This window comes from Siniperca chuatsi, linkage group LG11, assembly GCF_020085105.1.
Source record: "Siniperca chuatsi isolate FFG_IHB_CAS linkage group LG11, ASM2008510v1, whole genome shotgun sequence".
In the NCBI taxonomy this organism is placed as follows: Eukaryota; Metazoa; Chordata; class Actinopteri; order Centrarchiformes; family Sinipercidae; genus Siniperca; species Siniperca chuatsi.
The window spans coordinates 12,708,464-12,726,393 of NC_058052.1; the positions used below are offsets into that span (position 1 = coordinate 12,708,464).

The 17,930-nt window shown below is 40.0% G+C and overlaps 1 protein-coding gene across 2 annotated transcripts; it reads right to left on the bottom strand.

Annotated features, from left to right (window-relative positions):
• Window positions 1-784: 784 nt before the first annotated feature.
• On the bottom strand, window positions 785-17,045 carry fam135a (family with sequence similarity 135 member A). 2 transcript variants are annotated; one of them, XM_044214907.1, is made up of 21 exons: window positions 16,743-17,045; window positions 14,470-14,599; window positions 12,505-12,584; window positions 11,364-11,503; window positions 11,012-11,082; window positions 10,714-10,887; window positions 10,339-10,465; window positions 8,933-9,086; window positions 8,286-8,363; window positions 7,819-7,868; window positions 6,328-6,486; window positions 6,081-6,154; window positions 5,771-5,925; window positions 3,690-5,646; window positions 3,410-3,570; window positions 3,209-3,300; window positions 2,980-3,077; window positions 2,700-2,851; window positions 2,408-2,518; window positions 2,200-2,313; window positions 785-1,900 (listed from the first exon to the last, which is right to left on the bottom strand). In XM_044214907.1, exons 2-21 carry the CDS (start codon window positions 14,544-14,546, stop codon window positions 1,695-1,697), a joined length of 4,230 nt encoding a protein of 1,409 aa, XP_044070842.1. In that variant the 5' UTR covers window positions 14,547-14,599; window positions 16,743-17,045; the 3' UTR covers window positions 785-1,694. The 2 variants fall into 2 exon arrangements, with proteins under 2 accessions (XP_044070842.1, XP_044070843.1); XM_044214908.1 differs by lacking the exon at window positions 8,286-8,363.
• Between the last annotated feature and the right edge of the window lie 885 nt (window positions 17,046-17,930).

Here is a 17,930-nt window from a genome sequence, read left to right on the forward strand (position 1 = left end):
ATTGCACTGGCAGAACATAATAGTCTCCAACCAGACAAAGGGCTTACAAACTCCATTTATGTGAGGAGGGTAAAATATACAGTACCTCAGTGGAAATTGTTAAAACCTACTTTAAACATTCCTGAGCTCATGCACAGGCCTACTGTATGATACTAGTAGAATTATATTAAGTGATATCTTAATACTTTCAGTATTGGAAGCATCATTGATAAGTATGGCACTTCAAACTGAAACAATCTGACCTCTAACAGTTATACACATTACCAGGTTCTAGGCAAAACACTCAACACAAATTCCCATATTTACCGTAGGGCTTTAAAATAACACGTTAGTTTGATGCCACTGCCATCTCATGGGCCATTAGGTCCATTGCAAAAAAAACAAACAATCTAAACAAAGGAAATATGCCAGAAAAATCATTGGAAAAAATGTCAGAACAAAGTACAGAAGAAACTATGTGATCACCATTACTGCTACATATGCTCAATCATAATGAACAACCAACAACCAACCAAGTGAAAAGCTGTACATCCATTTGAAAATCAAAACTACACTTCATAAAATCTTGAAATTCGTAATTGTGGCTATAATTATAATGAATTCATTATAAATTGCAAGAATCCCACTTTGAATCATATTTGTCAGCTATGATTGTATTAGTAGGTGATATGAAAATCACTTCAGAAACATTTTCCTGTACTTTGTGTACCAAGCCCTCTGAGATCAGAAATGATGTGTGACTCTCCAAATCCTGAATGAACTCAAGAAAGGTCATATAAACAACTTCATAATATGCATATTTAATGGTTAGAGTATGATGATATATAAACAATTTTCCTAGAAACATTTTTTAATTCCAAGCAATACTTTCCAGTTTAAACATAAATAATTACCAAATGATACCAACCAAATACTTTCAATAAAACAAGTTCATATTACCAACATGTGCTTTTGCTGAAATCATGATAATTTCTTAAAACCCCTGTAATGTTATGTTGCAGGCAAAGCTTTATTCTCCCAACACCAGGTTGGGTAAATGTTGTGCAGAATGCTGGAACAGCATAAAGTATTAAGACAAAAGCCAAGGCTGCAATGTCTGAGCAACAATCCTATTTCAAATGCAATATTTGCCTTTAAAAATGATGGAAAATTGTTGATAAAAAAGTAACTTGTACAAATGACCATTTCAGTACAAAAGCTTGTAAAATGTATTTGTGGTGCAAATCAATGCAGTGTTCCTTAAAACTGGTGGGAAAACTTTCGCAATGGTAAGGACAGTATGTGCAGATTAGACTTGGGCCAGCTCACCAAAACAGCCATGTCATTTTTTGTAGCAGCTACATTTCCAGTTCAGCATCTAAAATTAATTGAATAACTTGGAGCAAAATAATTAAAAGTAAAAACATAACACATAAATAACACTGAAAATATAGCATATGATGGGGGAAATCATTTCCCAAACACACAAAAAAACAATGTTTAAAAAAATGGCAGTAGAAAAATAAAAATGGCAAACTCCATATCCACTGAGATAATAAACAACATGAAATGAAAGAAATTGTGATTTCTGTGAGTATATGTATTTAAAAATCAAGAGATAATGCAGATACCATAATCTGGATAAGGTTTAGATGCAGTGAGGTATTAGCTCAACATCCCTCTCTTCCAGCCATGTGTTTGATTCGTCCACAGTTCTACTGAAAGAACTTGAGGCCTGCAACAAGGAAGAACTTCTCCAGGAAGATCTCAGAATCAAGGACGGCAATGTGGGCGGCCCGACCAATAAGGGAGTTGGCTGTGTTGGGCAGGGCATGAATGACATCATATCGCACTAGATTACAGTCTTTGTTCTGAAGTATTGGCAGCAGCAGGTTCTCAATCATCTCAGCATACACAGGACCTGGTATAGATAAAAGTGAAACAGGCTGAACAGGGCAGGGTTTGGTTTGTAGACAAAATTTGCTGTCCAAAAACTTACAAGCTGGGCTGGAGATTGCAAATATTAAGGAGATGCATTAAATGGGTGAAACACAGCCAAATAGCCGACTGCGGCTCGGAGTGTCAGAGCCCTTAAGACTGGACTTGTTCTGCTTGCTTGCTCTTCTCCAATTTAGAATCTGAGCACACAAGCATTTACCAAATCTTGTTCTGGCAAATTGTTACATCAGCGTGCCCACCAAGGATCTTGCTTCAACTCACCTGTTTGTTTGTCCTTTAATGCGGTTTTGCACATTTCTATTCGAGCAGAATGATAAGGGACATAGCGATCCTGCAGTGACCCCACCAGCACCACATTCTTGAAAAACTGCAGACCTTCAAAAGCAGATCAATAGAAAAGTTACCTCTATAACCTCATATTCCACATATACAGCCTTAAATGTGTTTGGTAAAAAACAGCAAAGCTAACCAGATTTCTTGCTGAGCTTGTAGAGGAAAGTTTGGCGAGGATCAGAGTGATCACGGCAAGTCAGCTGCAGGAGTGACCCTGACTTTTTCCACTTCTGCATGAACCAAAGGCCTAGGAACAAACAGTTAACAGTTATTCAACATGCTTCACCACAATGACAGAGTAGACAGAGAGAGAAAATACAACCACAGCAACTAGCAATTAGCTGACTGAAGGTAGCATTATATCTGAAATATCTGAAAATGATAAACTGTGGTATCTTCTACCATCAGCTAAATGTTTTGAAACTTACCTGTGTTGACCAGAGCTGAGCTGTTGTATAATGTGCCCAGGTGAGGTCCAGACAGAGAAAGGAAGGTGTGCAGCCTGCTCAGGTAACATTTAAACCTAGGCCTAGTTAGCACTGAGCGAACTATGAGGTTCCCCAAAGAATGACCTACAAAGCTGCAAATGAAGAATACTTAGAGACCACAAAGACACCAACCAACATTTATATGCTCCTCACTAACATATTCTTTTTTTTTTTAGGAAAATGTTCTGATATTACATCTGGGTAGAAAAGAACATTTTACCTTATCTTTGACACTGTGAGGTTATATATCTGAATGTACTGGACTATTTCATCCAGCAATCGGTCAGTCATTGACTCAAAGTCAGCAAAAGTGTCATTCTGTGGATGAAAAGAGTATTAAATGAAAAGAAAAAAAAAAGAGTATGTTTCAGGGTGTGTTTGATTCACTAAGGAGGTGTTACAGCTCATTGCTGCTGATATCAGATGACAGCGTGTACTTATCCACTCACCTGGTTCCTCTCAGACATTAGGAAGTCTATACGAGCACCAGGCAGTCCAAGCTCCAGGTAAGTCTTCACCAGTCTCAGGTCTGCACTGTTACCTGCAGCAATAAACGGAACATAAAAGACATCAATGTTTTTTTTTAATACCAAAAAAAAAAAACAACTCTAAAAAGGAACTAATTTATGCTGGAAGATAAGGTTTCCTACCATCCAGACCATGGACGCAGACTATGAGGTGGATGCCTTCTTCACAGCTTTCATCTTCCTCCAAGCTGAAATAGGGCACAGTGGATGCCAGCTCAGGTACCTCACTATATAAGAAGCCAGGTAGCTTTAGCTGTTTCATTTCTTCCTTTGCCTTGATAAACCTGCATAATTACAATTAAATAGTTGATGAATATTAATTTAATGTGTGAGACACAACAAATATCTGCAAAAAAAATAAAAGTAAGTGGGATATGAGAAAAAATTGCGCAAGATGACTCACGCTTTCATCTGTGGTGTGAGTGCACATTCATACCACTGCAGGCTAGAGGAAAAGGAGGTGGAGGGACAGGGAGGTCTTCCAAAGCTATGCCCAACACTGCTAGAGGCTAGGTTGGAGCAGATGGGAGCTTTTGATAAATCCTTTGTTTCATGGAGGTAGCCGATGCTAAGCTGTTCAAACAGAAGACTTGTCTCTTGAGCAGCTGCATCTCCAGCCCCACTTTGCTGCTCATCAGCAACACCATTCACAAAAGCATAGCCATCACCTTCCTCGTAGTAACCATTCTCGATCATCTCATGCTCTGCCTCGTCCTCATCCTCCTCGACCTGTGGTCCTGTCCGGATCCCCAGTGTGATAGCAGATGTTTCTACAGGGCTGATCTCAGACACATCTGTGCTAGAGCATGAGCCAAAGTAGTTCTCTACCATCCCACGTTTTACCATGTCGGTGCTACTGGTGGCAGAGTTACTGGAGGGGCAGGCAGTATGAGGTTCACTACGGGATTCTTTAACAGCCCCAGAACCAGCTGCTCCTTCTAGTCCAAGTTCAGAAATACCTATTAATTTGGAGTCTGTTTCCAAGTCAAAGGCAGGTTTTATCAGTTGGGAATCACCTGCAGCAGTGTCAGAGGTGCAGGCCACATCAATGGCAGGTCTGTTAGTGATATCCCCAGAGAAGACTAAACTCTGCTCCTGCACCAAGACACTGGACTTCCTGCCTCGGACTTCAGCTCCACTGGATCCCCTGGAGGAACCTTCGCCCTCATCATCTGAAGGCAAGGAGTTGATGGAAGTGAGAGAGGACTGGACTCCACTAACACCACTGGTATTTTCTGGGTAAAGAATGTCTGCTGCCCCACCGGGCTTTTGCACTGAGCTTTGCTGAACAGGCCGTGGTGCTGGACTCAGGAGGGGCCTCTCAGGCTGTGGGGAAGCAACACCTGATTCAGCAACGCCTAGCCCTGCACAAGTCTGCAGGCCTGAAACATGCTGAGTGGCAAAGGAGCTGGGCTCACTCTCAATGCCAGAGTCTGAGAGGCGAGACGAGGCACTGGGGACTCCTCCATCTGGCAGCCTGATACAATCACTCTTTACCTGTACTGAGACCAGACAGGACTGGCTACGCTGTGCAGCCTCTTTACCTGGCCTTTCAAACACAGAGTCCACCACAGACTGTTTTGAGTCACAGAGGTCTGTCTGGGTGATCTCAGGAATATTACTGCTTAGAGTTCCATCAGTACGACATGATAGAAGAACCGTTACTTTGTCCCCTTGGTATGGGTCCTTGTTACTTGGTTTGACCTCAATTTGCTTCAGCCCAGCAGACCACTGTGGCAGCTTTTGGCCACCATGGTCAACTCGCTCATCTTTGTGAAGTGGTTGGTTGCATGTAGCAATAGCCCCAGTACCTGCCTGAGGATTATTCTGTGCATCTAAGTTTTTAGGATTTTTGAAAAAACCTTTTTGACAAGCAGCAGTAGTTATATGGTCATCTGCACCAGAATCAACAGCACTGTTTCCAGAATGTGCTGATGTGGCACCAGAGTCAAAAACAGAACTGGCAGTAGTCCTTAAATAACTACTTGCGTCCCCCTGCAAGGTATCCCGTTCCTCTTCTTGGTTTAGGGGAGCGTCCCCTTCCTTGTACTTTGTGCTGGTGTCACTATAAGGAGCTTTGAGGTTCTTATAGCCCACTAGAACAACAGAGTCCTTGGAGCCTTGTCTAATCAGCTTCTTGGAGTTTTCAGTCTTTGAATTTTTCTTCAGTTTGACTGACTTGCCTTTGGACTTAGGCGGTGGATCGTAGCTGTCTGGCCAGGTGTTATCCACAGTGGCACACCGAGACTCAGGTATGGGGCTCGCTGCTGCACTACAGTCCTTGGAGTTGGCCTTGTCCGTTTTGCTGGACACTGATCCAGTCCTTGTATTGTGTATGCCCAGCCAGGGTCCATCACGGTCTTCAGAATCCAACCAGGTAGTACATAAAAAAGGCAAGAGAAAAAAACACATTTGGTTTAAAAAAATTGGTCAGTGAGCCTTCTGACTGTATGTCTAGTTGAGCGGCAGAACTGTGGTACTGACCTTCAGTGATAGAATCCAGATATCTATCCTCAAAGATGATCGGCAGGGAGCTAACATCACCATCCAGGTCTGCACATTCCACTGGAAGTGGAGGCAAAGACAGGAAGTAGCTGGAGCTTTTGATAGCATTAGTCATCTGCTGGTGACTGTGAGCACTGATGGAGGGGGGAGGGAAAAAAAAAAAAAAAAAAAAAGAGTCAGGGTTTTCCATATTTGGCCTACAGTATTTCAGACAAGCATGTACTGGCATAAGCTTGATAACAGCAACACTATATTTCACAATCATGACGCACATGCCAATGCAACTTACTGTAGTTCCTGATACGCCAGTGCAGATTGTCTTGGATGTTCGAGACAAAAGAAAGCCTCAGCAAACCGTCTTACCTATAATAACACCACATTACAGAGTATACTGTCAAGATTGAGTCAATAGTATTGCTCACAGCGTTGGGTATAGTTTTGGATATGGTTATCAGAACAAAAAAAGAATGATCATCATTCAAAGACAACTAGTCAGATATTCAAATTTGTAGATGATTTAAGATGTTGGCACTCACTCTTAGTGTATGGTGCTCCATAGCTAGTAGGGCAGCAACATGCTCCTGCAGGGACACTACCTCTAGGAATTGTCCCCAGAGTGCCATGAGCAGAGAGCAGAGCTGAGCCAGGTTCATATTTACCAGTTCTGCCAGTTCGTCAGGGGACTCTGCTTTTTGCTAAAAGTATAAAGACACAAAGTCATCCACCAGAGGGCTCAAGTGAGCATTTCCACCAACATCAACATAAAGAACAAAGGCATGCAGTTCTTCTATACAAGAGGACTCTGCTTTACAATAAGTAAAATAGATTCTGATGTTTCCTGATTGTCAACTGATTTATATGCCACAGACAATTATTATAACTTTCATCAATTAATGTTTCCCCCTGGAGTTAGTTGTTACATGAGTGACAAAAAATAAATTTGCATCATGGACCTCTTAAGCCCCAAAGGCTTTAGGGTACTGTTATTCTTCATTTCCACAAAGTTTCTTAAAGCAGTAAATTGTTCAGCAATCATAATTAGGCCATAATGTTTTTTTTCAAGTCATTTATTTGCACTGCTGACAAAGAAATGAATATTTTCAAACTTAAAAACCTGCTTGTTGTGATCATATAAAGCTGCTTGAAATCCATATGAAGTCTCCAAAATAAATGCAAGTTAATCTATTCCCTTTCCTGTGTCTGTCTAACCTATTGTCATTGGATATCTAATATGAAAAACTATATTTGGAAACAAAGTGCAATACACTGAAACATACAAGAGGCACTTGACCTGCATAATGTGCCACCATAGACAGAAATCCCTATCATTCCACAGCTCTGCAAAACATTCTCCATTACTCCTAATCTAAAGAGGGCAACCTATCAGGACTCAAGGACCCAACCACCATCTCAAATACACAATTATGAAATGCTTTCAGAGACTAGTTTTAAATGCCATTCTACCAACTGTGAAGCAACATCTGAACGCTTGCCAGTCTGCTCACAAATTCTCTAGCGGCACAGAGGAATCAGTGGCATCTAGTCTTCATAATTTGCTGACACACCTTGAGTCACCTTTCTGTGCAATTCAGTATCACTTGGTAATCAAAATACTTCAGCTTCAATATCCACCGATACTACATCCCTTTATTCCCTTATGTCATCAGAGGACTCTGAGCACAGTCCTCTTATTTGCAGCAACAGACCCAGTTTGCATGTATGGTACCATTTGCTTCCACCCCAAGTCCACCATTGACTACAAAATCAAAACAAATAGCATCCAAAGATTACTGATATGCCCATACACACCCTCCAGTCATGGAGACACATTTATCCAATGAAAGATCTTTCACTTTTCCAACGACTTCTACACGGCCCTCCGCCATTTTTCTAGTTAACCCCTCCTGCACCATAAATTAAAGCACCAGTTTGATGATGTGCAAGGCTTGTTGCTTCCTATAAATGTTTTGCACCATTGCCTATTGAAGGACAATTATCAGAAAATAGCAGCATTCAACAGGTCTTACCTTGACTTGTTCACATAACTCAGCTAGACGGGCCTCTAAGTCGAGTTGTTCTGAGGAGGCAGAGGAACAGTATTACTAAGTTTCACTTTTATTATTTATGTATTTATTTATTTATTCATTCATTCAATTATACAGAAGGTTTTTAGAAGAACCCGTAATACAGGCTGAATAAGTGGTGTGAGACACCACTTGTGTAAGAAAGTACTTCTTAACCAGAGACAGCCTACAAATTATACAGAACCACTGTGTTACGAGACTCTGGCCAAGGCCTAGTTATACAGATGGAAAGAAGGACTGAGTATATATACAGTAGTAAAAAGATGACATGACAGCAGTTTAAGTATATTGTCTCTGGAAAGTGGGAAATAGTGAGGACATGTTGTTTTCTACAAGAAGGAAACTGCAGTGAAGAGGAAAATGGAGAGAAAGGCAGGCTGATTTGAGGTACTGTAAGGGTCTGGACATACCTATGTAGACGTGCCTTTGACTTCGGGGATAGGGTCTTCTGAGTACTCTCTCATATAGGACTTGCATGCTGGGCTTGGCTAGTAAGATTGCACATATAGGCATATTTAACCTTTTTATTATTGGGTCCTCTGGGATGGGATGGGTTAATATCTGTCCACTTGTGTGGATTAGGTTTGGTGAGCCATAGTTACAACGATGAGTTGTGTTTGGGAGCTGTTACTATTTGGTTTTAGTCTACTGGTTAACAGACTTATCTACTGAGTGCAAGTATGATTTTGTAAGTATCATGACCTAAGATTAGTTAACCACAGTTAGATCCCTGAATTAACTTCGTGGGTTGCTGGATGTGTAGTCTGTTCAAAGGGTAAAATATGTTAATATGTAGGGATCAGGTGAAATGACATGATAACACAACAAACTTGTAGTATGCAACAAACACAGATGCTAAAAAGACAAAACAATGAAAATCCATCCAAAGCAAAAAATTAAATCAGAATGTATTGTAATGTATAACCCTGAGAATACATCTCAGTGCTTGTGAGTTAATAAAAAAAATAAAGACAGTGTGCAGAGATTTCATTGCTTTACAACACGTTGTAACTCCACACTCTGACATGAGTTGATGTGAAGCCATAGTGCAGTATACCTAGTTCCATACGATGGGAGGAGGGCAGGTCCTTGGTAATAGAGGTGAAGTAGCCAAAGAGGCTCTGGTAGGCCAGTAGAAGATTGGAGCAAAGGCTGTGATGCAGAATGAAGGCATGCTGCAGACAGTGTTCAGATACCAGGAATGTCCTACCCTGAGGATCACGAGGGACACAGAAAAAAGGCTATAGATGATTTAATTCTGTAAACGATATTACTGCTGTTCTGAATATGCTAAGCAGTTGTAAACATTTGGTTCGTAGCCGCTGCCATGGGAAAAAACTAACTTTCAGACACAGCAACATAATCTGTAATGTTTTTGCCAATTTACATTCAGTGCGTGTGTTGTGTTCTGCATTAAATCTACACAGTCAGTGGTCACAAACAGAATTAAGTGGAAAACTATTCTTGTAGTGTGAGAGAGGACATGAAGTTAATTGGTGTGAGTGAAGAGGATGCAGAGGACAGGGTTAGATGGAGGCACATGATTCGCTGTGGCGACCCCTGAAAGGGAACAGCCGAAAGGAAAAGAACAAGAAGTGTATTGACATCAGGTAAATAAAAGACCGTTAAAAACATGATTTTTGTTGAATTCAACACTGATCTATAGCGACATACCCATAGAATTGTTCTATAGAGAAGAAAAAAATGTATGCCACTGCACACTGTGCACCTCATTACTGGGGTGTTACAGTAACCACTATGGCCCTATAAATCACAACAGAATAACCAGCCAGTTATTTCCAGACATTTATTTTGTGTGCAATGCTTTATAGCAGCTTCTGCACAGATCCCTGTCGTGAAATGAATAGTGGTCGATGGGTTGTTATTCCCAAGCTGCCCATTAGTGATGCATCAAGGAGTGATGTGGGGCATCGCCTGTGTTCTGCCTGAAGGACTCTGGTACATTCACATTACTGCATCTCAGGCGCAGCTTTAGCTGGCCACCTTTCTCTGTCAGGAGAGGCCAATTACTCCTGGCCAAATGTGACAATGGTCTGATAGTTTCCTCTTCTTCTGCCCTATCTGTCAACAGCATGACAGACTGTGCTTCAAATGCAATGAATGCAACACACCCCTCTACCTGTGGTGTAGAACTGTCAAATCTGAGTCCAGACTCTTTTTATGCTTTCAGCTTTATTTCTCCCTCATAAAAGAAAAAAACAACCCTACTTCCACAGTGTACCTTGAGTAATTATTAGGTTTATGACAGTTATTTACTTTTTATCAAGTGCTTAATTTAGCCTATTGTAATAAAGCGAAATTTGTGGAATGATACAATGGTGGCATATTTCAGACTTTTTTTTTTTTTTTTTTTAAACAGCTCAAAAGGTTTAGTAGCATCTACAAATTAAGAAAAGAAGATTTCCAAAGACATTGTCCTTGCCATAAAGGGGGTTCACTTACATCTGGTGATACTTGCTTGACATAACTGCTGCCGAACACCACATTCTCCAGAGGTGGGATGACTGAGTCTTTGCTCTGTGCTGGAGCGTTGCGGTTAAGCCATGTGGATTTCACTGGTCGAGGCAAACTAGGTAAACGCATGGAGTGAAATCAAAGTCAGCTAATCAACACAAAAATTTAATGAGACACTTACTAATCAGGTTTCTTCTACTTCTCATTCATGAATGTCAAGTTAAAATTCAACAGCTATGTTGTTTACTTGAACTGTAATGTTAAATGAATATATGTGCATGAATGTATAACTATATTCAGTGCAAGAAATGGCCCTCTTCTGTGAGTGCCCACATGTTTTCTTGGGTTAGGTAGCAGACTGACCTGATAAGGGGCTGATGTAGTGCCACTAGGGAGGCATGGATGGCTACAGAGATGACAGACAGGTGGAAGTAATCAAACATGACATTGACGTGTTGGTGGATGCCTCGCTGAAGGCTGAAGTGCAAACGAAGTGTGCGGCCACTGATATTCTGAAGAGAGCTCTGATCATCTGGCCTGTGGAAATGAAATAAGGAAGATATAGAGGACCCTATTAGTGCCTCATTTGCATAAGAGATGCAAATATCAAATTCACAAACACTGACACAAGTACATGCAGTTAAAATGTTGCAACACCTACGTGTAATCGCCATCTGTGAAATATAAATCCAAGAAGAGCTGGAAATCCATGTCGTTGAGGGACTCTTCCACCTGACGATGTTGAAAAACAGTGAAGACAGTCAAATTTAGAGCTTGTGTAAGTAAGGAAGTAAACTGCGGAGCGGCACAAACAAACAGAAGCAATTTCGATGAAGATATTCATTCTGACAACTACGCTGCTTTGTTAATAAAAAATAAATAAATCACTGTCTCCATTTCAGTGACATTATGCAGGTGCATCATGCCTCTAATGTGCTGCTTTTAGTTGAAGACAGCAACTCCCAAATTGTGTTCACATGGGTGTGAGCACCACCTCTCTTTCTAAACCTTACCTTCTTCTCATCCAGCAGCATCATCACTTTGAAGAGGAGGACATCGTTGACCACAACCTCTTCATTCTTGTACAGGATTTGGAAAGTTTTGCTACAGATGACATCATCTTGGACTGAAGCAGGAAATGCCAGATCGGATCCTAGACAAAAAGCCCTACGATTAACTGTGTGTTTATGAAAAATAACAATTGAGTGATTATAGCCAACCTGTCTGCTTTAGAATTTTCCTGTATAACCTTTAGAAACACATGATGGTGCTGTGACCAAGCACTGAACCATTGGTATGTCAGGTGTTGTTACACATGGCTGACAGAAGATGGAAAGAAATTTGATGGATTTTTCAGATGCAAATATAAATAAGATTAGAAATGAGCCAACCTACATGTAATGATATTCTCATAACCTGTGCCAGGAATTATCTGAAAAGGTTTATCTTATTAGGTCTGGAAGATGAAAGTGTAGTTGTTTCCCATCTACTCTATTAAACAAGGTTCACAAAGTCATGAAACATGGAAACTAAAACATTTAAGCATTGTAATTACACACTCTCTTGTTGATCCTGTTAATTTATGAAACAAAGAATTGAGTGCTTTGTGTGAAAGGAGCAGAGCAGGTCTTTAAGCAAGGGGATGAGGCATATGCACAAAGCCTTAGAGAAATAGGAGGGGGCATGTGAGATAAGCCAGTACCCTATCAGCTTCCTGCCAACACAACAAGTAAACCAAATCTACAATAACAATGACTATTTTCCCTGAAACAGCACTAATATCTGAGAGCTGAAATGAAATTCAAGTGAAGTGTACCTGAAGTATCAGTATGTCTTAATTAGTGTCACCTGTGTTTACAGGGAAACAACCAGCCCCCTGATAAGAAAGCAGCAGTGTGTTACTTTTGCATACTGCAGGTTAGCAAAAGATTACTTTAATGGATTTAATCAGTGATTTGAGGGGAAAGAGGCAGGGCTTAGAGTTGACCAAGTGGATCCACAAAGGGTACCTGAATCGATTCATAGTACAGAAAAGTGTAGTGTTGTGTGTGTAGATACAACCTTGTGCACAAAAAGATCAAATGCAGTAAGAAAAAAAAACAAAAAAAAAAACAAACTGTTTTATAGTGTACACATCTTCAAAAATGTATTTACCTCCTGGGTGAAGCAGACTGGTCTCAACTTTGTGTGGGACCCGGGGTGGCACCTTCAGATTAGCACGAATCTGGTAGAAGCTGAAAATGCAGATACATTTTTTTTTTTTTTTTAAATGAATACTGGTATGAAAAAGTAGCACTATTAGCTTGGTCCAGAGCATCATTAGGGGCTCTGTGAAAGGGGAACAAACCACACAGGTTAGCTACAATTGCCTCTACTTGTAAAATGACACTACACCTTTCATAAATGAATAATGAGCACTTTCTTTTGCAGTCACTCATGTGGTAAACCTGAGCCCTTAAAGCACTGGTGTATTTCCAGATGTTAAAGACCACAACTGTTAGAGCTGTGCAGTTTAAAGTGGTCATATTATGCTTTCTCCCTTTCCTTATATACATACATATACATACATACACACACACACACACGTAATAGGTTTGCAAAGTGAAAAAGCCTAAAGTTCACCCTAAAAGGAAATACCCTCTCCCACAGAAAACACTGCTCCTGAACTGCCAGAAAACAGTTCAATTGTAGTCCAGCCTTTACTTCCGTAACTTGTCTACGTCGCTATGTAACACGCATCATAATGCACACCTAGTGGCTAGTGTGTCATGCCCTCAAATCAAGCTACTTAGAGCGGAGGCCGGAAGAGTTCAGTTTGTGGTATCGCCATGTCTAGGAGACACTGTATTCGTTAAGTGCAAGGGGAAATTTCCTTTGTATTGTTTTCCAAAGGACGATGAATTGAAAAGTCAGTGGTTAAAATGTATTTTTAAACACTATTCAGAACTACAACCCCAACCTCTTCACTTCATATTACCGAGGACTGCTTCGTGAACCATAAACTGTTCTGTTGTCCAAACTCTGTTTGGCCAATCTTCATCTTCATTAGTTGTGGATTCTATTTAAAATAAACAAGGCAACCTTTATCGAGTGTTCAAGTGTGGAGTTGTAGGTTGTAGCTAACCCAGCTAAAGTTGTAACATTGTACCAGGTGTTAAAGCTAGTTTGCTAAAGTTCAAATGGTTTTGCTAATCCCTTGTAGGCCCATTTTTACCTGAAATTGTGTTAAAATATGGCGATGGGTTGTGCATTTCAAGATATAGAACAATGCTGTTGTGTGGATGTGGATTTATGAGTAACTTATACCAGCTACCTCTGCTAACTTTGTAGCCAACATTGTGTTTTGCTCATCAGCTTTTTACCCACAAGTACGAAAAAACTGTCTAAAAAAATGCAGAGTTACACCCTAGTTACACAACCGGGGCTGTATTTGTCTAGCAAAAGGATATTATGTGCATGTGTGTACATTTGTTTACATGCTACATGTGTTGTCTGCTGATTTCACTGGGGATAACAATGTTAGCGTTGCAGATACTGAGTGAGGTGATTTAAAAGTTGTTTTAATTACTTGATATGTCTAGTTATCGGTTGAACCGACGAAGTGTTCAAGACAGGGTGAAAAGAAGTGCTGCAGCAATGTGCAGTATGACAAAAAATACGACATTTTTTGAAAATGAAACCATGTAAACCTATTCTGGTACAACCCCCCCAAAAAATTATGAACCTGAAAATGGGCTTTATATGACCACTTTAAACATGAGTCATTTTTCCTCCTTAGTTTTCCATGAAACATGGCAATTCTGTGTTTGTTGGACACATAGGTGTTCCAAAACCAATAGAGTTCTGAAAAAGGCAGATTAGCCAATCTGAGCTGGCACACTCACAGAATACATCCTGGTCCCCTTCTACCGCAAGCTGCAAAACAAAGCTTGTTCAAGTCCCTTCAAAGCATACCATCAAAGCTGACCTATTTTTAATTAGCAAGGTAAACTTGTCTGTAATGTATGCTTGGGAAATAAATGCATTTGGTAAAGCATTAATGAATTGCCACCTGCTGGAAAGACATGCCAAAAAAGGGAGAGAATATTAGGTATGTAGAGACAAAGAGACAATACTCACCCTCGTTGGAACAGGTCCACATTGTAGAACTTGTGGAGCTCCACAGAGAACTCCACTGTGGCCTGGACTTCAGTCATCTTGGTCTCTACAGGCGGAGGTGCCTTACATCATTTGGGATACACCTGTAGGCCTACAGGTAAAAGTAATCAAATTAGTCATTTCACCTCCAGGACTTTTTAAAAACAATCTGGGATAAAACAAACAGGTTTTTGTCAAACGTTCTTTCCACTTGGTTAAATTACAGTATTTCCACTAGAGACATATTGGTAAATACCAGACTACAACTTGTGTGCTAAAACGATCCCCTACGTCACACAAACCAAACCAGAGACCAAGCGCTGTTATCTTCAAAAATCTGAAGCCAACCATTAAAAGAAAACATGAGCTGTAGTCATACAGTCACAAGATTGAGTTTAAGAATACGTACGACTTGGGTGATGGTCAACTTTTTACGGGAATTATTACTAGGAAATGGGGTCTACATTCGGCAGAGGAGGCATCTTGTCCTCTGGGCCTAATTGGTTAACAGTCCAGACAATTACAGCATTAGTATAACAGGGTAAGGGAAAATACTATGAATAACATCGCAAAAATAGGCCTGAAATATAATATCACCAATTGGTAGTGTTAGAAATAAAAACAAGAATCCTTGTCATTTACTGCAAACATTTTTAGCTCACGATTTATTTAGACCTAATAAAAAAAAAGGCAATATAGTTGTTTATATAAATAAAACTGGCAAAGGCAATCATACAGACGCTCCCTAAATTAGTGATGTATAAAAATTAATAAATCATCACCTAGGAGACAACACGTCATTGTGCCAGTGAAAACCAATATGAGACACAAATGGCCACCATGAATTTGACCTGGTTGACACAGATACCTGTTGCAGAGCAAATAGTACCAGGATATGTTAATATCCAGGTATGTCTCCCTTCCTGGAAGAAGTGATCTTTAAAAGATGTCAGTTAAAAACAAATTACACTGGGCATAACACAGAAGACACCAGTAGTTTTATTAAATAACTGGCTGTCCCTGACGCATTTGTTTGAAATAGCCACTTTATCATTGTTTTACAAAAATTGACAGACAATTCAGCAACTCAGACATATGAATTAAGGGACCAAGTACAATTTATACCAAGCTAAATTATTATATCAAATCAATGACAGCTGCTTTTGTTGAGCTTACTTTGTAGCCAAACTACTAGGTCTACAATAATGGCATAGGAAGGAAGAAGGGGGAAAAAAAGGTCATTGTTAAAGTCTAACCTGTTCCTCAGTTTGTAGAGATGTGTAAATGTTTACACAAACAACTCTGCTAAGAAGTAATCCAAACGAGCAAATTTACATTTAGGGTTAACATTACAAATCTGTGATCCCCTGAAGGTCTGATGTTGAGTTTAAGGGTCTTCGAGGTAACTGGTTTATCGGGTTTAGTCTTAAACAGCATTAAGTCTTAAACAGCATTGTCTAAAGATGTAACACTACACTTATGTAAAGGCTAGTAATATGGATAGTATAAAAGGTGAAGCAAGGCGTTGAATGTTTGGAATGCTGAAATGTTGCAGCCAATAAACCAACTAACTTGTCAATGGGAGCTGGAGTTTGTTCATAACCTTACAATAAATGCAATCATAACCTTACAATAAACGCAACATTGTCATTTGGAAAAAGCCACAGCAATGCAAAATGGCACATTTCCCTAACCAAATTCCGACAATCGCTGATAAGGAAATCTAACTGGCATGTAAGACAATTCAATGCAACAGCCCACTCGGAGAAAGTAAAATTAACACATCTAACTAATCTTATTAAAATATATATATATATATATGGCATTTACAGACAGACAGCAGGTGGTTTCTTCTTTTAAAAAGGGGAACCTTGACGTCAACAATTAAACCCCAAAACTGATCCAGACCAGTTTAGAAAACAGCTGTTTAAGTTATAACCGCTACATGGTTTTGGTGCTATTAACGTGGGTAACTATTAACGAGTCAGTGAGTGAGTGAAGTGGTAAAGATGTCCAGCTGATCGGCAGAATCTCGGCAAGATTACCTGTGGGTTACAGGTGGGAAGCTACCAAAGCAACGTTTTGGGCCCACAAAAGGTCAGCAACGATCCGACAAAGACATAACAGACCGACGAAAAAAAGTCTAACTTGATAGCCAGATAGCTAATAGTAACACTTAGCGTAATGTTAGCCACCCACAGAACAGTTGTCACCGGGTCTAACATTAGCCGCACAGGCAAGCAAACGATACTCACCATTGCGTTGGCAAGCTAACATTAGCTAGCTAACCAACGTTAGCTTCAATTTCAGTTCTCGTCGTCCTTTCACTGTAAGGTGCTGACAGAAAACACTACTTTGCTGACTGTTTCACTTCCTAGTCTAGCTAATGTTATCGGAGAAACGCCCTTAAAAGGATACACAGAGTACACTGGCCATGTATCTCTCTAAACAGTGCCGTTTGCTAGCCATCGAGCTAACTGCTCAATCTGAAGAGCTGACAGTAGACGCTGCTCCAGCTGCACGCTGACGAACATTTAACTGCGCGTGCTGCACATACCAGAGGCGCAGTTGACGCCACATACAAAATTGCTACCTGTAAATGGCACATTGAAGAGTTGAATAAATGCAATATTGGGCAATAATAACAACAACAACAATAATAATTATTATTATAAATATTATTATTATTATAATGACTATTATATAAAATATTATTAATATTATTATTATTATATCCCAATTACGCTGTTGAACACCTAAAGTTTGGCCTTTGGCATTTCTGGTGGAGCTTTTTCAAAATAATTGGGCTAATTCTTAGTAGATTATAAAATACGTTTTAATATTTAAACCTATTCACATCTTGTGATACTATGCATGTCATTTATTATGAGTAGGTTTTTAAAAAGTGCTTGTGAACTACTACTACATAGCTTTGTGTTGTTAGGCCCATTGGGTATAGGCCAGTCAAGGCTGTGTAGGTGGATGTATCTGACATGCTTTTCTATGGCTTGTGCATTTTCTTCCCTGCCTGTATGCCTGAGTTGGCAGACCTACTGTGATTTGGCTTAACGCAACCTGCCAACAAAAGAGAACTTACATGCTGTTCTCTACAGTATGTGCTGTGAGTTCTGGGTCTGATAAGTCAAATTTCATGTATCAGCGCTTCTAGAGGGCAATCAATTTATCACTTTATTAAACAAGTGAAGAATAGCAGGATATGGGGAGGAAATGTGAGGGAGGGACATTAATGTACAATCAGCACTTTCATTTCTTATTTCCCTGCAGTAACATTTCCAAATTCTTAAAGCACATTGCCTGTGAAAATATCATGAAAGCTGGGTTTCCTGGTAATAAACAATGCATTTCCACAGATTCTGGATGTTATCACTACAATAAAAAATACAAGTCCTACACCTTGTTTCAGGAATTGCCTCCTTAAAAAA